This window comes from Solea senegalensis, linkage group LG13 (genome assembly GCF_019176455.1).
Source record: "Solea senegalensis isolate Sse05_10M linkage group LG13, IFAPA_SoseM_1, whole genome shotgun sequence".
In the NCBI taxonomy this organism is placed as follows: Eukaryota; Metazoa; Chordata; class Actinopteri; order Pleuronectiformes; family Soleidae; genus Solea; species Solea senegalensis.
The window spans coordinates 445946-467772 of NC_058033.1; the positions used below are offsets into that span (position 1 = coordinate 445946).

The 21827-nt window shown below is 41.5% G+C and overlaps 2 protein-coding genes across 4 annotated transcripts; both read right to left on the reverse strand.

The window, feature by feature from the left end:
- Positions 1-697: 697 nt before the first annotated feature.
- si:ch211-114c12.2 (uncharacterized protein LOC336578 homolog) lies at positions 698-8679 on the reverse strand. Its single transcript, XM_044042358.1, has 10 exons — positions 8598-8679; positions 7101-7162; positions 6270-6956; positions 5319-5936; positions 2540-2652; positions 2296-2401; positions 2135-2207; positions 1536-1607; positions 1284-1437; positions 698-1208 (listed from the first exon to the last, which is right to left on the reverse strand). The coding sequence occupies exons 2-9, from the start codon at positions 7139-7141 to the stop codon at positions 1294-1296; spliced, it is 1854 nt and encodes a 617-aa protein (XP_043898293.1). The 5' UTR covers positions 7142-7162; positions 8598-8679; the 3' UTR covers positions 698-1208; positions 1284-1293.
- A 2327-nt stretch (positions 8680-11006) lies between these two features.
- map7d2a (MAP7 domain containing 2a) lies at positions 11007-21511 on the reverse strand. 3 transcript variants are annotated; one of them, XM_044041933.1, is made up of 17 exons: positions 21118-21511; positions 19965-20057; positions 19527-19610; positions 19361-19438; positions 18869-19032; positions 18450-18546; positions 18019-18108; positions 16389-16495; positions 16209-16324; positions 15320-15627; positions 15101-15242; positions 14831-15011; positions 14354-14458; positions 14230-14280; positions 13994-14033; positions 12595-13243; positions 11007-11904 (listed from the first exon to the last, which is right to left on the reverse strand). In XM_044041933.1, the coding sequence occupies exons 1-17, from the start codon at positions 21152-21154 to the stop codon at positions 11646-11648; spliced, it is 2601 nt and encodes an 866-aa protein (XP_043897868.1). In that variant the 5' UTR covers positions 21155-21511; the 3' UTR covers positions 11007-11645. The 3 variants fall into 3 exon arrangements, with proteins under 3 accessions (XP_043897868.1, XP_043897869.1, XP_043897870.1); XM_044041934.1 differs by having other exon boundaries at positions 19536-19610; positions 21118-21510; XM_044041935.1 differs by lacking the exon at positions 18019-18108.
- Between the last annotated feature and the right edge of the window lie 316 nt (positions 21512-21827).

Genomic DNA, 21827 nt, shown 5'->3' on the forward strand with positions numbered 1-21827 from the left:
AGAAATGTTGATCTTGTGGCAATTTAGATTTCTTATTTGGGTCAGTTTGTCATCTTAGTAACTGATCTTTTCTTTGATCAACTTTCATCTTTTTTGTAATCCTGTCTTTCAATCTCATTCTGTATCATTTTGTCAAAGTAAATAGATTTGATCTTCGATCTTCTCCTCCCATTTGGCACAGATCAGCCACGAACCATGACGGTGTCCTCGTCTCTGGAATGCTCTGCCACATCAGAGGCGCGCAGACTGTTGAGTATTTCAAATTGTGTTTAAAAACCTACGATTACTCCATCATGTTTAAACACAGGTTGAGTTGGACTCCCATTGGTTGTGTGTTTTGCTTCTTATGTGTTTTTATTGTGCCATGTATGGTACAATAAATAAATCGGGAGTTGAGTCAACAAGGGAAAAAAAGCACTCTGGCCTCATTCACTCATGGAAATAAATATTCTGAGCATTTGTGTTAAAGACGTAAGCACACAGACCAGATATTCCTGTCAATGCAATTTGTGAATTATTTAAATACACATGTACACTATCTACTTTCATGCCTTTTAAGGCTCACTCGGTGGAGTTCCAGATATGGTGGGGGCCTCAGACCTCTGGCCCCTACCTATGCTAACCCTAACCCACATCTAATGACACCCCTGCACATATAGTACACAGAAGAATGGGATTATTCAGACATGACAACTCAGAGTGTTAAATCCAATTTTACTTTAAGTTTCAAACAAACTGATGTGATTATTAAAGTTTTACAAGTCGGAGCTCAACTGAAAAGCAACGGATTTTAATCAATACACCCATGAGTAATCAAATGAGACACTTCATGTGATACATTTACAAACAATACAGGTGAGATGTTAAAGTAAACATTTTTTGGCCTTAACCCTGAAATTGTTTGTTGCCGAAGTGGTAAACATACAAATGATGCTAAGACTATGTAAAATAAAATGCTAAGAACACAAGCAGCAATTTATAAATCAAAATACCAAAAAAAAACACAAGACTGTAGTGTTACAAATGTCCTACAACAAAGTACTACAGCACTTCAAAGATGCAACTCAAACACGACCAAATGTAAGCAACATTTGCAAAATATACAGGCAGGTTGAGATTGTACTGACAGAAGAGTTTGTGCAGTCCACACAGCAGAAATCATCTCGACTTTCTGCGTTTTCCAGTGTTGCATCTGAGGAGTCACACATCTGGGTAAGAGAGAACAAGTGAATGTTTCCATTTCAAAATGACAACTTCCATATTACATAAAAACTTATTCTTACCGGAGCGTAATCACCAGCGTTGTTGGTTGGGTCCTCTGTTGAACGGCGTACGTTGCTGACGCATCACTCTAATGTTGCGGTACTTTGTCATAATACTGTGACTTTTTCTTAACACTGGCCTCTGATTTGGGAAGGGACGAGGCACCAAGCTCTCCTTGAATAAAAGGGGACAAAACAAAACAAGTCTTGTTATTTTCAAAGGCTATTGCCGGAAAGTCTCTGATCTCTGATGGTCTGTGGTCTTTAATGTACCATGAGGGGTCTTCTTATATTTCCTGACAGCTCAGGGCCTGCATTCCTGGGACCACCTTGGAACCGTGGTCTCTGTGAAAGACAACAGAGAAAGCAGAATAAGCAATTGTCCTTAGTTATTTCTCAAACTGTCTAATCACAATATTAGATGAGTTATGTATATGTGCTAAAACTTTGTTTTCATTTCATTACACTACAGAGTTAAGAGTTATATGAAAAGCAAGTTTTTAATATATGGAATTCTAAGAAATGACATGTTTTAGCTGCGATTCTCTTCTGAGGGTTTATTTCCTTCCATTTATACTTAAACATTTGAGTTGTGATATTAACATTTTGAAATTTCAAAGTTTGGTTAATGATCACACTTTTGTGTAGCACCTAAAATAGAAAGTGTGTTGTCCTTCAATATCAAGTTTCTGTTTTTAAGAAGTTAATAAGTGTGTGTTTGTATTTTGAGAAGTTAGCACTAGTTTAATGACTTAAGATATGTCAAGATGTAAATTTGCACAGACTCAATATGAGAGCAGAGGGTTGAACCCATCCAGGGACATATACCAGATACTGAGGCACAACACAGTCCAGTTCAATGCTCCTCTTACCTGTATGGGTGGTGGTCCTGGTCTTCTGAAAAACCTCCCAGATCTATTGTTGTCCTGCATCGCATTAAATGGCCTACAAACACAAAACAGAGTGGCACACTGGACTTCCCAGTAAACAAGAGCTTTGCTTCAAATCATGAGAGTAATCCTAAGAAACATACCTTCCAATCCTCCTGTCAAAATGTCCTCGTCTCCGGTCGTCAGGCTCTGAGTAATTTGTCTTTGAGAATCGATTGTTTGGTGACGTGCTTGCATCCGAACTGCATTCTGAGGGTTGAACAATAAAAATGTATTGGTACTATAAACAATGTCATAATATCAATACAGCTGCATAATCAATGCTGCTGTTCATGGTTACAATATCCAGGATAAACAAAAAAAATAATATATATGTATATAATTTACCGGTCTTCTGCTTTGGACTGCAATCTTTAGAGGGTGAGTGATCTTTAGAAGAGCTCGGCCCTGGTGGCCAGTGGGACAAAACCACAAGATCACGTTTCTCTATGGGAGATGATCTGTGGAGAGCATCGCACAGGCAGAGTTAAGATGAACAGCTTTTCTATCACAGCACCATGTCAAGCTTAGGTTAAGTACACAAAACTGTTCAATATGCCCTGGACACATTAACAAACACATTCAAATTCACAGCATTTTAAGTTAAAACTAATTCAATCAACCTGTCAGCGCTTAGAAGAAAATGTAATTTAAATTAAACCAGTATAGAACAGTTTGCAAGCAGATAAATTATAAAGCCACACATTAGACAGGGGTACTTACAAAAAACATGGCATGTCCATGCTCCTGTACTTCTACTTTTGTACCCTGAACCAATCTGAGCCCTCTTCATTCACTCTGAACGTTAGTGTGCAAATCTTGGATGACTTCTAAGATATCGGTTTAGATCACTTCATCAAATCTTCCATCATCCTCTCTCTCTGAGGCACAGATGGACAATGCTCTGATCTTCACTGTCACACTGAGGTTTTTATTGTGAGGTTGTTTTGAGTTTTCCTTGGGTTGAATTCAAACTTCAGCCAACCAGCATGGCAACACAGCAGAGGGTTTGACTTTTGGACGATTTGACTTTTGGAAGACAGCTGTAGTTCTGACATCAACAGTTGTCCAGGCTGGTAATTATGTCAGCTTCTTCTGCAACATCACAAGTGGCTTTGAGAGACATGCCTGTGCTTGTCTGCCCACAGAGGTTGATGGTTTTACGGTTGAGTACTTCAGGCTTTGCAGTGGCCTCAACTGAGAATTTCTAAGAGACAATTCCTTCAGATCCCATAGCCTCGAAGAAGATCAGATAGATCATGCAGTAACTTCTATTCCTCCTCATGTAGTAGTTTTAAGTTACATTGGGACAAAGTGCCAATAAATCATTGAGGATATCTTGTCCTTAATGGAAGACAATGCTTTCACAGAATGGAATGTCCAGGTACGTTTGAGACTTCACGTACCATGAACCTTGGTATGCAGCAGATATTTACCCTTTAGAAGACGTCAGATACAACACAGAGAGCGAGCACAGTAGATGCTGAATAAAAGACCAACCGCTTTCAGACAGATTAGATAAACCAGGAGGAATGGTAAAGCTTCCAAGATAAAGCTGGTGTTAACTTCTGTCCCCGCGCAGTATCACTTCAACCTGCAACCACTCCTGTCATCATGTTCTTCTCATTTACATTGAGTCCAACCAATCAGCTCTGCCTCGTTTCTCCACTTCTGCCGCATCCTTTTCAGAGCTTGATCTTCTGTCAAGTTCTCAGCTTCTTCTAATATCATCCGGTGGCAGCAGCTTATAATTACGCGTGTACGGTAGCTTTAAGGTCACTGGTTTGACTCGTGTAGAAAGTGAGCCAACATCCCTTGGTGTTTGGGGGTGGGGGAATGTTAAATGCATATGATCCCCTGGCTTGGACGTGACATGGTGCACATCAGACAGTATGGGAGCTGAAAGAAAGCTTATTTAAATTTAGGAATGGCAGACAACTCCAGCATTGATGCACTGAATGAAGTGTAAACAGTTATTTAGGTCCTCTTCTCTCCTCAAGAATGCGTTGTCCTTCAGATTCAGTTCAGCCAGTCCTTCTGGATTCCACTTCTGTAGATGAATGAATGTGCGATATGGCCTGGGTATTGCTATGACCCCATAGAGCATGTGTACATGTGGGTTTGCATTTAATTAGGCTTGTGTTTTAACAGTTTTATGATGTTAACAATTAATTTAATAAAATTAAAACAACTTCGAAGATATTGTGTTGCTTGTTATTTGGTGTGTACGAACAAAAAAGTTATTTATAGATAATGTACGAGATAAAATGAATGCAGTTGCACGTTGTCCCAACTCTGATGGTGGCTAGTGATGTCCTTCAACGGACGTTCCTCCTCTTCTTTAATGGCTTTCCATAACCATTGTTTGCATATAAATTATCCATCATCCATCTAGATAGTACTGAAATGTGACAAGAACTTTGTTTCTGCAAACTCCTTGATTAAATACGCCACTTGACTTGTAATTCTGTAGTCCCTTGTTTAAGTTGGTGCATTGACCAGTCACAGCACTCAACTTCCAATTAATGCATCCTTTTCCCAATGGTCCATTAATAGCTGATCAGCTGCCAATAACTTTGCTGAGAGCGTGGCAAATTTAGTTTCGGTCATGTTGGAGTGTAGTCTTCTTCATGTTCTCATTTCATGCTTTACAATAAATGTTATAACTTCAGCTTCTGTCCACTTTTGTTTGCTATGAAGAACGAAGGGGTTGGGTTAATTGAAGATGAAGCGGTCTTCACAGCATGCTGAAGAACATTGGGGGGCTTTTCTAAAAACTTTCACTGATGACCAACTGAGGAATTCTGCATGGATCATCTATTTTTCCACTCCCCTCATCAAGCGCATTTACCAATGTGTCTGGTTTTAAAACAAGTTGGCATCATCGATATGCAGCGTACCTTATCACCTTCTCTTGAGCCCACTTGATAGGAAGACATTTTGAAACACAGGCAGCAGACAGGCGGGCAGCTCAGAATTTTTGTGGCATTTCAACCGATTCAATGTTGTGCATATAGCTGAAAATTATATCTTCATTTTCCATAGCTGGCACCCCCTTCACACTCTTTCTTGACTTCCTAAGCATCATCAAGCCCCTGCGAACAGTGCTAGAAGGGAAATACCATACCTGTGGGTGTTTTCAGGCCGACGAGACTCCACCTGTTCTTTGCCTGTGTCAGAGTCTCTTGAAGGCTTGCTGTCACTGTCATCATCTCTGGACGGTGACTGTTGTGGTTTTTCCCTCCTTGCTTCAAACCTTTTCAGAGGAACTGGATTTGACTGGAACCGCCTCTTCCTAATGGCAAGAACAGAGCTGGAGTCGCCCAGTTGAGGCCTTGGTCTCACGGATGGAGGTATTCTGAGCCTCATGAGAGACTGTGCTTTCACTTGTCTCTTAACCAGGAAACTTTTATCCCTAAGAGACAATGGTCTAGCACCAAATGGCCTGGGAATACTGAGAAGCTGAGGTCTCTCTCTCCTGGGACGTTTTGGATTGCCATGCTCTGGTAAAGGGTCTGAGGAGGACATGCTGATGTTGGATATCCTCCTCTTGCTGGATCCTGGCAGTTGCCTTTCCTGAGGGCTCCTGTGGTAGGATGATGACTGTGGTGGACCTCGATTCCATGAGGGGGATCTGAAAGGGAGCTGGTGAGGGACATCTTGTGTCCTCTCTCTACTGTGAGATCTGCTGCCCTGCCTCTCCACTGGACCACGCTGCCGCCTGGAGTGTTGCTCTGATGACCACCTGTATATCCATCAAACAATAGAGAAATCATTACAATGACAGATCCATTGTCACGTTAATTGGGAGGTGGAACTTGTACATTTTTTCTTAATGCCACGATAGAATGACACAGGGGAAGTACATTTTCAAAGAGCAATTACAGATGTAACTCTCTTCTCAATGGCAGGTGAAACCACATTTTTATCAGACCCCCATTAATCAACTCACTAATAACATGGGTTGGGATTAAATAGAGGTTATCATTATGACCCCTGTGATTGGGAGGACAGGGCCAGCTTCAGGCCTCCTCCTTAATAATGTTACCCAGCTGGGATAGTTGCTTCACTCATATACCTCTCTGGACACGAGCCTCTCCCATTCATCTCTCTGGGGCTCCTCTGTGACCCAGAGGGCCTGTGATCTCCATCGCTGGAATTAGAGAATGGCCCAGCCTCATTCCAGCGCTTCATGCCATGACCTGAATGCTCATAGGGCCTTTCTCTGGGGCTGTAACTCCTACGAGGATCTTGGTTCTGGTGCTCCTGATGGGAAAAACCTGACTGTCTCTTGAAGCCCCTGAAAGAGCCCCGATAGCCTTGTGAAGAGCTTGATCGCCTGTCAGCTGGGTGGTTAGAAAAATGTCTAGGGGAGGCTGATCTGTGCCCTGGGGGCTGGCCATGAAAAGGTGGCCCCCTGTGACCAGGGGAGCCTTGTGCTGGATTGCGAGAGGATGAGTGATGCTGGCCCCGAGGAGGGCGATTTGGTCGAGATGAAGTCGGCCTCCTCTGGCTATGGTGTGGTTCCATTTTGGGGGGGTATGAGTGAAAAGAATCCTGATTTGGGGACCTCAACTGACTGAAACGTGGCTCTCTATGCTCTCCCATGAGGGGGACTCTCTTGACCCCCGGGGGTCGTCCTCTACCTCTAGAATCTCTCCAGTTAAAGTTCCTTTCTGTGTAGCCCTGGGCATCTCTCCGACTTTTAGAGTTGGGGTTGAAATTCCCTTCCCTTTGCCCAATGCCATTACCATCTCCATACGGTCTGAAACAACACAAAAAAATAGAAGGTTAATTAAAAGATTGCAATTACACTTCAAAATGTGGTGTTTTTCCAAAAAGGTCCAGAATAAATTTCAAATCACCATTTCTATTAGGCACAGCAAGATTTAGAAAGTTGACACATTACCTGGGCTTCATGCGCGGTGGTCCAAAATGTGGTCGGACCATCTTTGGAAGTCAGTGAATAACCTTTGGAAAACAATACACACACACTGAGTATGACAGCCCTAACAAAATGTAATGATTCCTCATACTATAGCTATTCTCAAACTGCTTGGACTACACTGCAGAAAGGTGCTCCTTTCAAACAGAAGCCTCAGTTAGCTTTGGCCAAGTAATTTATCCAATAGCTTTTAAAAACTTTTATATACTACCAACACCTCATAAAACTGTAGTGTACATAAACATACAAGGGCTCCAAGTCCTTTAAAATATATAGCAATATATATTGTAACACTGTAGTGTGTAAATTTGGAATTGACTTATAATATGTAAAAGCTGAAAAAAAATGTATTACATGTACCCCCCAGAAAAAAATAAAATAAAAATCAATGGTACAAAGCATTAGCCAGCACATAGCATTGTGTTCTCATAGGTAAGAGTTCACAGTGTCTAAACCTTCTTATCCATGTAATATTTTAGCAACACAATCGAAAACAAAAGCACTCAGTGGAATTATTGCATAGTTCTAACAGCAAAAATAACAACACCACGGCAGATGAGATGTCAAGATGTTAGACCCAAACATTATGGTATTTCCTCCACATTACCTGAAGATTTAAATTGACCTAATCCCAACCAGAGAAATGAAGAACGTTTGCACTTTCCCAAGACACTAGATGCAAAATTCACTGCTTGTATAATCCAAAACAAAAGGCAGCCTCAAAGTGAACATCAATCAAAGGCAAAACTTGTTAGGGCCTGGGTCATACCTCATATTACTACATACTACTTGACTGCAGAGGTCCGCGTGACGTACATTTAATCATAGTTTTCATAGTAATGTCAGTTACAATGCAATAATTATTTAATTATCGCCCAGCCCTGATTCTAATGCATGCTGATGTGATCAAACACATCAGACAAATTAACATGTTGTGACTAGCACTTTTACTTTGTCAGTCAAAACATTTATCATATGTTAAATGAATGGTTCAAGGGTGCTGAAAGTCGCATTTGGTGTTAGTAACTCAGATAAAAAAAGAGTTATGACCAACGGCCTTTACAAGAGCAGAACATGTCCAGGTTGGATTACGTTCTCTAGAAATGGCCGCTGATCGTGTCTCCATTTACGGTATGTGCCACTGGCAGCTGACGCTGCACACGAAGAAAAGCTGAACATACACCAAATTATACACGACGCCCGTGGGCAATTGTCTCAACATATGTACGTGTCATGTATTTAACAACAAAAAGAGGAAATATGGTTCGAGTTCACGCTAACAACCTTATCTCACTGCTAAGTTAGCTTAGCCTGGCTCTTTAGCAGGTACGTGCCTAACGCTGTTTTCAGAAAATGGCGTCCTGTCAGCGGAAACGTGTAGGTAACAACTTGGATAAAAGTTAAATAACAAAAAAAATGTGCACCCGTCGATAAATTTCGTAAAAATCTTCAGCTACTTACCAACAACCTATATCGTCGAATGGATTGTTGCTAACTGCGACACAGCGTAGCTGCTCTTCCTCGTCGCACTACACTCGCTTTTTCAACGCAGCAGCAGACAGCCAGACTGAAGCGCCTCCTACTGTGCTGGAGTATGAACTGCATGTCCTGCAGACTGCTAGGCTAATTAAATAACCCACTATCGATTCTACCATCATAATAGATGAACTATACTGTTGTTTTTGCTGTTGTGTATGAATACAAATAACATAAAAGCCTTACAATAACAACTGAGAGAAGTGCAAACACATAATATTCTAGATATAGTGAAAGTAATACTGTAATAATAATATATTCAGATTTCTTATATGTTACCAACCAAATTTCAGTGCTTTGGTCCTTTGAGCACCCACATGTTGATGTGTAGTGAGTTGTTATTCAAGTTTTGGGATGATGGCTTTCAAAATGATATGAATTGCATTATGTAAATAATTCTCTTTTTTGAGGATTCAGTTTATGCATTTGGGTTTAATGAAGCAAGAAAGAACAACTCACTGGTCTATTTCTCAATATTTATCAGTGTAAAGTGGGAGCTGTCATGATCAGGTCAATGCAATGTCCCCTGAAGTCATGTAAACCAGTGTGTGTGTGTGTGTGTGTGTGTGTGTGTGTGTGCCTGTGTGCGTTTGACCATGTATGTTTGAGGATATGTGCACGGTACAGAGTCAGTCATCTATTTATACAATGTGGGAAACTTCTGCAAAACCATGGCACACAATCACTGTCTCTTAATTAAACAAGGCTACACAAGATTATATGAGTACAAATATAAAAGAAACAAACATCAACTCATCCTACCCTGAGCTACCATTGCTCAATCCTAACTCCTAACTTTTTTAATACTTTTACTTCTAAAATGTAAGTACATTTTATATCAGAAGATTACTTTTACTATATGACTTTTACCAAAGTAATGCTTTAAAAAGTGCTTCCAAGTGCTTAGGTTTAGGTACTTTATACAACGCTGCCGACAGGTATCCATCAATATTTTGGCATCTGGCTTTACTGAAACCTCCCTCAGCACGAGTTGCAGTTTTCAATCACAATTCAGTTTCTGTTAGAACAAAACAGTAGATTTAATCACTGAGTGTTGACAAACAGGTTTTGCAACATGATTCAACTGCTTGATAAACCGCAGTTGTCACAATGTCAAGCTGAATCAACATCTCATTTAAAACTAGAAGATGAATCTAATATCATTCAACATTTCAAACCACTTTTGTGATAGAACTGTGATTAACTTGCACCAAGTCAATGCAAACAAACGCAGAGAAAATGCACAGTCAAATCTTCATTTTTTTATTCTTTCAGATATCTTTATCATGACCATGCTAACCATGCACACTGTATACATCAATTATTTAATCACTTAATCTAGCTGAGATTGTACATATGAATATGAGCAGATTATCACTTTGGTTGTGTGCATCATTACTTTGCACTCACTTGCGCTTTCTAAACACAAACAAAGATATCCAGCAAATTCTAACTAGTAAATATGATATATATGGCTACTACGGCTACTTTCTGTACACTGAGGAAGTTTTATTAAGCGATGCAATGAATCTGAGAAACATAAATCATAAGTACAAACTATGGTGGAAATGATGCAAAATTCAAGTATTACAGATCACATATCACAATTTCTGTGCAAAACACCCATAAAGCAATTTTCATGGAAACTACATTCATTCATTGTCTACCGCTTTGTCCGTCCTCCACACGAGGGTCGCTGGAGCCAATCCCAGCGGCCACAGGGTGAAAGGCGGGTTACATACTGCACAGGTGGCCAGTCCATCACAGGGTCAACACATAGAGACACAAACAACCATTCACTCTCACATTCACAACTACGGGCAATTTAGAGTGTTCAATTGTCCTCTGCATGTGTTTGGACTGTGGGAGAACATGCAAACCCCATGCAGAAACCTGGGTCTTTTCTGCTGCAAGGCAACAGTGCTAGCCACTACACCACTGTGTGACCCTGGCAACTACATGCACCATGAAGAGAAGAAACGTACACAGAATTAAAGCTACATTGTGATAAAGAGAAACACAGTTAGATAGATTGTTAAATGAACACCCTTATCCCCGTGCACTTCACTCTTATTCCCAGATATCTGTTGATATAAATCTAAGTTACTGTGTGTGTCGTAGGATTACACATCCATTAGCACAGTGGCATTAGTACAGAAAATGTTTTCTACAACTTGCTGAGTTGCTGAGCTACTGTATTACTATTTACATCATTTAACTTACTTATTCAGTGGAATTATGGGAGAAAAGCTGACATGCTATATGAAATATGAATACTGCATATTTGCAAAGTCAAAGTCAGGGATTAGTCCAAAACAAACATGGAGTAATGTATTCTAATTTCATGATTTATTTTAATATGCAGTCACATTAATGATGACTTGTCTCTCACACTCGAATACAGACTTTTGATTTAGAGCCATTCAATTTCAGCTGAGTCCTCAGCACATGCTTGAGTAACATTACATGGAAAGACAAGACTGTCATGTAAATCAGATCAGGTCACGCCTCCTCCGCTTCGTCACAGTGAAATACATTAAAGACTTAAGAGCACGTGTGAAAAGGCAGCGCTACAAATGCAAGTCATTGATGCTCTGAGCAAACATCTGTGCATGGAGATTGAGATATGAAGATTCATACTCTAAACACTAATCCTCTAAATGTTTGTAATCCAAACACTGATATGTGCACTTTTAGGATTATTTGATATATTCAGACAAACCCTTGCTTCTTCCCTCACTTCACTCCACATGTGTTCATCCTGCAAACTCAACATTCAATTTCAATGGTTATTTATGAGATTACAATACTGCTGTTATATTTTTATTCTAAATTGTAGTTTTATAGCTTTTTATTAGTCAAATCTATGGCTCTATTTCCATAAATGTGTGTCAACACAGGGGCACATGCTCAAAAATGTGACACCTGATGAGAGGATAAGCGACGGGAGGTGTGAGAGTGAGATTAAGTGGACTACTGGATGCTAAGTTTATTTGAGGATGAAGGTGATATTCCAATGTGCTTTGAGTCTGACATGGGACTAACCACACCCTCAATGAGGTTTTCGTTGCAGTCGCCTATGTTGCCTTCAGAAGACGGTTTCAGGTGTGAGACACTGCCTGTCAGGTCCATCAGATCTTCGAGAGCACGCGTGTTACTGAGGCCACCGTGCTGGAGTTCATTCACCGGTGAGAACTCTTGGATTGAAATCAATTCTTCCTTTGACGCTGGGCTGAAATTTGACCAGAAAAGGCACATGCTCAAAATATGCAGGACTTTGTGAAATCTACACTATCCAGAACAGAGACTATAAATAAGAATGGACAAAGTCTTCTGGTTAGCAGTTAGCCACCAGGAGAAGCCTACATCATTGATTTATAACATCCGTAATGATTTTCCGGTGGAGTTAATGGTCTTTAATCACTCATTTTAGCTCAAATTGTGAATCTTGATGCTTCACAATGGGAGTTTGTTTTGCAACAAGCAGACTATGTCCATTTTTATAAGTACACTTAAAGACCCAGTGTGTAAAAGTTAGTGACACCTAGTGGTAAAACTGCAGACTGTAACAGGATGTCAGACTGAGACTGAGAGACTGAGACTGTCTGTCTGTCTGTTTGTTTGTGCTTCCACACTTGCACTTGCCAAGATGACCAACAGAGGCCGCCAGAGGCTTGTTGCATGAATGTGGGGACGTCTGCCATCTCTGATTGCCTTGTTTATGTAGTTCTGCTTGAATATACAAGAAACACACTCTGGCTGGTTTGATCAGTTTGAGCTGCTGTAGAAATATGGCAGTGAAAAATGGGCCCTTGACTCATATATGAAGCTTATTCTAAGGCCAAGACAACCAGACAAAAAGCAATTATACAAATACTAATGTCCGTAACTTCAGTCGGTAAAACTGGTAAAATTAGCTCACCTGATCTCCATGGCCTGCACCTCGTCACATGTCCCCTTCACATCCAGTGGCTGTTGCCGTATTATTGGTGCTGACAGGTGTCCCACTGGCAGCGGTGTCATTGAGTGTCTAACAACCTCCACTCTGGAGCCTCCTTTATCGTTTCTCTCCACCAGTGACACGTGCAGGCTTTGACGTTTGCTTCCCTCAGCAGTTGGACGACCACTTCGTTTACCTTTCGCCGCTCCGTTCATCGTACCACCCTGCGTCGGGTAGTCTCTGGCATCTGCTCTCAGCCAAGTTGGCTCTTCATTTATTTGGTTTGTGGCTTTAACGTGTTCTGCATGCTGCTTGTTTAAATTGATTTCCACTTCTCTTCCCTGGTGTTTGACAGCACGGGTGTTGCTTTCTTGGCTGTGCTGACTGGCCAACTCTTCAGTGGATGCTTTGGTGCCCGGCCTCTTGTCGGGAACACCGGGTGCTGCCATCACTTGATGAGTGCTGTTTTTGACTTGCTCGCTCTTCTGATTGTCAGTCTGTGCTGTTGCTACAATAGTTTCCTTCTCTATGTTGACCTGGACTTTGGCGACTGCCTCTTTAACCTGAAACGCAACTTTTTTGGCGGTTTGCTCATTCGCCTGAGCGTTATTTTGCTCAGCCTTCACACCCTCTGTGGAGAATAAAAAAAGCACACTGTATTTGGACTGTCCAGTTAATATTAAAATGCTGACAGGGGCAGCAGAATTCACACATTGCCAGTGTTAAAATGGTCAAAATGGATAGATTAACACCGGACAGTTCAAGTAAAGTGCTGGCTCACACTCAACAGCTCAATCCCCCGTAGAGAGGCCAGAATAATTCTTCCAAGGGCATTTTCAAGAGCAGCTCATTTTACATCCAGTCTCCACGGTACTGCTGCTCGACAGCACCAAGAGTACGAGCCATGGCTGCTGCATCATATTCCACATGATAACAACCAAAGCACGGCCAAAAGCGCACACAGTACAAGGCACAATTTTGCTTGACCAGCCTAAACTAATGTAGTCTTGTACATTCTGAATAGCCAAAGCAAAAGAATAAGAATTAGAGTTTCTTTAAAGGTTGAAAAAGGGGGAACAAATCAGCGTGTAAGGAGCTTTAACATGAGCCAACTAATAAAACAAATGTAGAATGTGCTTATTAAACAGCAGCCACGTTGACAGGTCACAAGAAAACCACTGGTGTCAACGATCAAATGAAGTGAGTTTGATCACTAACGCCTTTGCTTTCAATACATGTCAAAATGGCTGCAGTGCAAAGAGCTGCAAATTCTGCTGCACATGCTCAAAATACATTCCCTGTTTGCATTTCTGACCAAGTCATGACGTGAGCATGAAGAGCAAGCAAGATCAAAGCAGCGGCAACTGGAGAACACACTAACCTGGTGGCGAGACTGACTTAGTCTCCACCTCGTCCTCCTTCTGGTTCAGTGCATAACAGAGACAATTAGGTCAACATTTTGTGGTAATCAGGACACAAAACCAAAAGTATCACCAGCAATATTATTTAATAAAGATGAGAACAACAGAAATCCAAAGTTTGAATAATAAATGAATGGTAACCACAGGATCGGCAGCAGGTTTACTGTGCAAGAGCAGAAGGTGTCTCTTACAGTACCTTCATGTCAGCTTCACCCTTCCTAGTTCTCTTCATGATCTCCTCAATTCTCTGCAAAAAACAAATAATACTGTTTCCAAACCATTTCCACAACAGTTGGTACTTTTAATCTCTTTAAAATAACCTTTTTTCTTAGTTGCCGCTTTTCCTCTTCTTGTTGCGCCTGCAGTTCTCTGTCTTGCCGTTGACGCTCGGCGTCCTCCTGAGCCTGGACTTTGGCTTTTTCTCTCTGTTGGGATTAAGATGAAAACGTCTTTCAGATTACAGAAACACTAAGTTCAAGCTGCAGTGTGTAGCTTCTTGTATTAGTATTCTACCTCTGCTTATTCTTCACGAATAGAAGAAATTTAACATTACAATCTGCTCTGTCAAGCAGTACTATCAGACCTGAATGAGGGAGTGTGTATACTCGCTTTAGTAGCACAATGTTGCTGTCTGACGTAAAATAAATCACTTCCTGTTTCCTGGTGACACGAGATCTAATGCCGCTATATTGACTAAATGCAAAATATGACCCATTACCCAAGTTCTGCACTACAGTTTTCATTTCACCTAAACCCAGCACATACAGCTTAACAAATAAATACAAATGATCTCTCACCTCTTGGTTCATTTGCATATGTCTCTCATTCTCCTCCTCTTCCTTCTTGTGTTTGTCTTCATGTTCCTTTGGCCTGCAGAGATCCTCCTCATGCTCCACCTTTTCCTTCACTTGTTGATTTTTCACTTCTTGCTGTAGCTGATCATGTGCAAGTTGCTTCTGTCGCTGCTCTTTCTTTAGTCTGGTTGCCAGGTAGAGTAGAGATACTCAGTAAACACATGATTGTTTTCAATCCTGTCTTTCACTTCCGGGTTTGCTCACTGAACTCACCTTTCTTCTTCCTCTTGTTGGCGCTTTTGGTCTTCCAGTTCTTTCTGCGCTCGAGCCTGACGTCTGCGCTCTGCCAGCAACCTGGTGGCCTCCTCTGCACTTGTTGTGCCAGCTGCCATTTTCCCTGCACACGGTGCTGAGTCTGTCACACATCACAAGACGCGTATTAGAATCATGCATGGCAAAAACAAGATGTTGAGTGAGGAAACAAACACTCGCCTCGTTTCTTGTCTCCGTCCTTCTTCTCAGAAGAATCCACTTTGAGGGACACATGGTCCTTTCTGTCCGGGGACTGATGTTTGTCAGGAGCTTCATCCTTGGATGAGCTTATTTTAGCCATTTCACCACTGAGTGACTGTGACGGTGGATTGGTGCTGTTCATGTTGGTATTGTTCTTCAGTGCGGGCTCAGCTGTCAACTGTTCACCGTGTTTTTCTGCGTTCTTGTCACCCGTTGACGTGTTTGGACGGTGTCTTGTCGGGGAGCAGTTGTTAGTCGCAGACTGGCCACGCATCTTCGATGTCAGCCTGCACACGGATACAGATGTTTGGTTTTAAAAGGGAAAATAATGCTATTTGTTTAATGTATTTAAAAATGTTTTTTTATATATATATATATACACAGACACCATCCATAGCTGTACACTGTACAGAAGCATCAAAACTCACACAAGTAGACTTTAATGTGATTTAATAGCTTTTTCATTAACAAATACAACAAAAGATTCTGATTTATTGATAAGTATAATTAGCATTGATGAGTAATACGTCTTGTGCATGTCACTTTACCCTATTTTTAAAGTACTTTATTGGCCATTTATTATTTTATTGTGTTGTAAATTCATCAGACGATCCACCACTAAGTCCATTGTCTTGTACAATGACGATAGAGGCTTTCCATTTTATTCTATTCTATTCTATTAATTATTAAATGTACTACAGTACAGATGCAAAAAAATTTTTTTTTTTTTTAAATAAACCATTATATTTTACCAGATGGAAGAAAAATAAATCAACCAAATACTCTCAAGATTGGAATCTGACATTCAGTCCCAGCGGTCAGCCTCCACTAACCGCCCTTTAAGTCAACAACAAACAAGTACTCTTACTTGGAGGTAGAGGGTGAAGCCAAGTGTTTGGTGACACTTGCAGGGGATTCCGATCGTCTCACAGGTGATGCGTAACCTGGTGATGCGGTTCTTCTCTCTCTGCGCAGCCGCTCTTTCTGTTTGCACAACAGTCAGTAAGATCTTGCAGCTTCTACCATTAATGTGTATGTGAGGACTGACCTTGGGTGTATTGGGAGTGGACTGAGAGCCTCCCTGAAGTCCAGCTCTGCTGTGATCTACAGGGTTCAGCGAGCTGCAGAAAGGGGATCTGTGAGGACTGCAGGGCGCTGCGTGATGAAAAACACCATGCTTATCAAACCAAATGATAAATGACGCAACATAACAAGAGGGATAATAATACAGTGTAGGTTAGGGGGCTGTGTGGACAGTGTGTGCTGCATTACACTGAGGGTTACAGATGCATTTCTGCTGCTTTTGATGCCTTAGATTTCAGGTAAAAATTTTCTCACTTTTTGGTTTTGGCAGAAAATGAAACAATATCATGGCATCTTGTTATTGCTTTGTTTGCAGCAGTAGATTAAATGCATTGGGAACTCGCAGCTCAGCTCTGTCCTGCTTTCTGAAACAGACCAAAGAAATGTGTTGTGACACTGCAAAAAGGTTTATGTCCTGACTGAACAGGGAAGGATGTTGGAGCACATTTGTCTTCTTTATGCTTCTGTTTTTGAATTTGTTTACAACTATGCAGTATGATGCAAGTGTACACATGTCAGCACAGTGGCCACTTTGAAACGTGTTCCTTCACCGAGTCACACCCAAACCAATGATGCCACACAGCAAAGGTCGTAAACATTAAAGCTGTTTTCCTGCGATCTATCCTAACGTCTCCATCTGTCACAGTCTCTAAAGAGGTTGGGATCACGGTCTCGGCGTCTATTTTAGTGCACATTCTATTCTATTCTAGGTCATTTGTGATGAATTTCCCAAACCGTCGGCTTCTGGGATCAGGAGTAAACAGCACTTAGCTGCTTTCAGTTTGAAACGCTGATCCTAAACGACCCAAAACAGAAATAAAAATCGATACTACTCACGTCTATGTTTCACTCTTCATTTGTAATTACTGAGAGGTTACCAAACTGGAACAATTAATCCACAGAGTTGACCTCTGGGGGGCAATTTAACAATAATAAAGTATGATTTTACTAAAACAAACATGACAAATGAATGAATACTAATGGATGGTGAGAAATAAATATGTCTTTTCTTATTATCATGTGCACAGATGGATTAGTCAGGTGGTCTTATTTTGTCTGAGGAGCATTTAGAACACACACACACACACACAACACATGAACAGTTGCACACCGTGCAGTATGGCACACTTGGACATGAAGAAATACTTTAGAACGTCCAATGACTGAGCAGCTGGAAACTTTGACTTTGGTTTAAAGGTACAGTGTGCAAAAGTTGCATGTTGAATATCCATCACTTCGTCCTTACCTTCTAAGTAGGGTTGCACGATATTGGTACACGACTTTTGATTAACATGGTCATTTGCTTACTCATCCCGGAGCAGATGTACATATACATTTTCTCCATTAAAAAAAAAAAAAATAGTTGTAGAATCAAACATTTTAATATATTAAGTTTGTCCATTATGAGCTATTGTAAAAACATGATGGTGTAAAATGGCGGCCTCTGTGGAATTGACCACTTTCTGCCAAATTGAAATGTTCTCACATGCATTTCACACACTGCACCTGGAAGTTGAAGTTCCAGCCCAACATAAACATGCTAACTATTGGATGGTAGACACTTGGGAGGGGCAGGGGGGGGGGCTTAACTTTACCAGATTCGCTGCCAGCAGGAAGGGGGGAGGCAATGCCATGGGAAAAGGCGGAGGCAGCAGAGAAAGGGAGTGGGGCATTCTCACTGTCACCTATAGGCAGCAGGCGGAGCAGAGCAGAGCAGAAACATGAGCATTATGAACAGTTTGAATGAGCAAGTCTTCATCCAGCTGTAGAAACCTGGATGGAGGTTAAAACACCAGTGAGGATGTCGTGGTGTGTCGGATTCAAAGATACAAAGTGTAGTATAAGTGATCCAATGTGGCTGTGTTTTATTTTGAAAATCAACATAATGCAGTTTAGTTCTACGTTGACATCAGCACAGGCGCGTCACTCCATCCCGTCTCTGCTGGACACCAGAGACACATGCATACTTCAGCAGCAGCCTCTGTCTTCCATGTGTTTCCATCTCTGTTTGCTTCTCAGTTCTTACCTGCACCAGTCGGGCAGCCCTTGTTCCAGCGTTTGCTCCTCTGCTCGAGCAGAAGATTCCGCTCAAGGGAGCGTTTCATCAAGGCCTCCAATCGCTCCTGAAGGCAACACAAACAAAACACAGGCCTTTATTTGAACCCTGTCACGTTACTGGGCTTTGGACGTATTACGAATTCTCACATTCACCAAATTCATTGAAATAAATCCTTTTTTTGGACAGGAATATTGAAATATGTCAGATAGCATATGACATCATCATACTTCAATGTTTACTTCAGTGTTGTGCTGGTATAATATCACAATTTAAAACCTGAAACGTATGTAAACATTGGGCATTAAATCTTCATAAATGTCCTCCAGCACCAACAGACAAAAGTGAGGTCATCATCACAAGCAAACAAACACTTAGATTCAGCTGACCCTCTCCTCCTCCAGCTGCTGCCTCCTCTTCTCCTCCACTGCAGCTCTGCGTAGCTCCTCTTTCTGCCTCTGCTCCTCCAGGCGCCTCCAGCGCTCCTCCACTGTGCGCTCGTACTGCAGCCGAGCTCGGCGCTCCTTCTCCCTGATCAGCTGGTCTCTGGCCGCTAAAGTGGATCAGCAGAGTTTGACACTTTCATTTCAGTGTTTTTCTAAAGGTGATTTATAACGTGTGTGTGTGTGTGTGTTGCAGTGAATTTGATTTTTAATGTCAGCCCACCATGAGGAAAATGCAAAAGCTATGAGTGTGAGACCTACTTTTACTGAGGTCTTTTATTCTCTGAAGTGACAATGCTCATCACATCAGGAATGCAGTGAACTTAAGAAACCTACTGGCTGAAAACACTCCACATCCACAGCCAATTAAACTGTGGAGGGGAAACTGCACAGGAACACAAACCCACAGGCTCAACAGGAAACCAGGACATCACCTACCCAGGCTTCTCTCCCTCTCCTCACGTCGCTCTTTGGCTAATCGCATCCTGTCATCAGTCTTCATGTAGCCTTCCACAACTGGAAGATGAATGAAGTGACCAATCAAAAGCGTAGTGACAATTCACCCACGTTACAGTGAATAAGAGAAGTCAACAGCATGACTTACTTTGTTTACCTGCATGGTTTGCTGCCAAGTGTGACGGAGATGCGTGTCCGTTGATGTGGGGCTTTTTCTCTGTGTTGGACGGAGCTGGCGTCACCAAGACAGAAAGACAGAAAGACAGAGAGAGAAAGAAAGAGAGCGCACTCTTGAGTCACAGTGTCCAGCTGCAGTGCTGCCTTACTGCCACCAGAGAGAGACATTACAGCAGATCTGTGCTGAGTCAATTACATTGCAAAATCCTCCAAATATCTCCATGCCAAGAGTAAGCTGCAGCAATACATAGGGGAGGGGTGAAAACTGTCGTTGATGTGATGGTCAGTCGGAATATGTACAAACCTAAAAGCTACTGTTATGTTATCTGTGACGATTCCATCTAAAAAAATAACTGCACAGTAAATGATGAAAAATCAGAAAAGGTGTGAGTAGAGTGACATCACTCACTGGTTTTTCCAGTTCGGGCCGGAGAGCAGTGACCGTTTGTCGGAGAATTCTTTTCAGGAAGTAGAGTGATGGATGGTGGTGCCATTTTTTCACCTAGCACACACACACAAACATTTAATATTAATATTCATTTTACATCACATGTTCCTGTAGATGTGGGAGCAAATAAACACAAATAAATGTGAAACAAAAGACACAATCAGAGTAAATATTTATAATAATTTGACTGTTCTTTTAATGCAGTGATCAGATATAGTCAAGCAAAAATCGACCATATATTAATGTCTACACCTTAAAGAGTGTTTACTTGACACAACTAGAAACTATTCAACAGCTTGGCGAGTGATTTTCCTTTTTTTATTGCTTTATTTCACTTTGACCTGAACTTTCATGCTCAACTGACTGAACTAAGCATATTGCTGTTTTCATCCATCATGTTTAACTTGTCACAAGCATCATTTTCCATGTATTGATCTTTTCACTGGCCACATGGGTAGTCTACCTCTTCCTCTAATCATCTAATGAGTGTATTTACAAAAGCTTTTATGGCTTTGAGGGCAATGTCACTCATTACTCCAATGTCTCATTCTCCACTCTCACTTTTGTCTGGGTGTGGAGGGAGAAAGCAAAACAATAGTTTAATGTCCTCCGTCGTCTGAGGAGTAAATGACCAACTCAGAGTCTTTAAACAATAGTTAGATGCGTTTAATCTGCCCTACATGTGTCATCATCAGACCAGTCTCTCTTTCTCCACACATGTGTCATCACTAGGACAACTGGCAACACACAGTGGGATTTTACTTTACAGTGACCCTCAACCTAGGGCACACGGTCTATGTAAGGCCACACAAGATCACAATGACAGGGAGAGAAGGCAACCCCATTGTTTACTGACTTTCTCCCGGAATAAAAACCTATTTTATTATTATCATTATTATTGTTATTATTATTATTATTATTATTATTATTAATAATAAATGTCATTATTTGATCATGCACATTACAGTCTATAGTCCAGGGCCCATATTATCTGCACAAAGTGGAGCCGGATCTCGCGGCACCCTGCACAAAAAGCAGTGCGTCATTCATGGGTCTGCTCCAACCACGGCTCAAACACAATAATTACAATGAGCTGGTGCCGAACTGAGCTTACCTGCAAGTGCACTGGATGGTGACACTGTTTTCGCCATGATGGCTGTCACCAGCAGAAAACAGCAGAATGACAAGCGGAGGAGGAGAGGGAGGAGAGGGAGGAGAGGGACGCGCAGTCACCAGAAAGGCTCTGCGCTGTGGTGATGATGCCAATGCAGCACAAGTGTCTTGTTTCTCTCATCAGCAGCAGGAGCAGCAGCAGGAGCAGCAGGAGCAACAGCAGGAGCAGCAGGAGGAGAACGACAAAACAGACAGACAGTCGGCTGATACAGGCTGTAGATGATGGACAGGATGGATGTGTGTGTGTGTGTGTGAGAGCGAGAGCGAGAGCGGAGGACTAGAACGGGGAGGATGATGATGGTGCGCACACACTCCACTGTGTACTACACAGTGTGTCGCAGCGTAAAGTCCGCCCCAAAACAAAGGCTGTTCACTCAATGGAGGAGATTTCCTCTCAAATACAATAAAGCAATGACCGTCGAGCAAAACAAAATGTATTTATTGTTAAATATGTTCATTTTGTTTGATTTCGTCTTTTCTGGTCTGCTTAATTTATTTTATTAATTTTATTAAATTGCATATATATATAAACAACATTTTTTATTATTATTTTATTTTATTTATGTAGACGTGGGGTGGCAGCTATGTGGCAGCAGTCGTAATTCCTTCCCTTTTTGACACCAGAGCAGAAGAGCGAGCGGAACCGGAAGT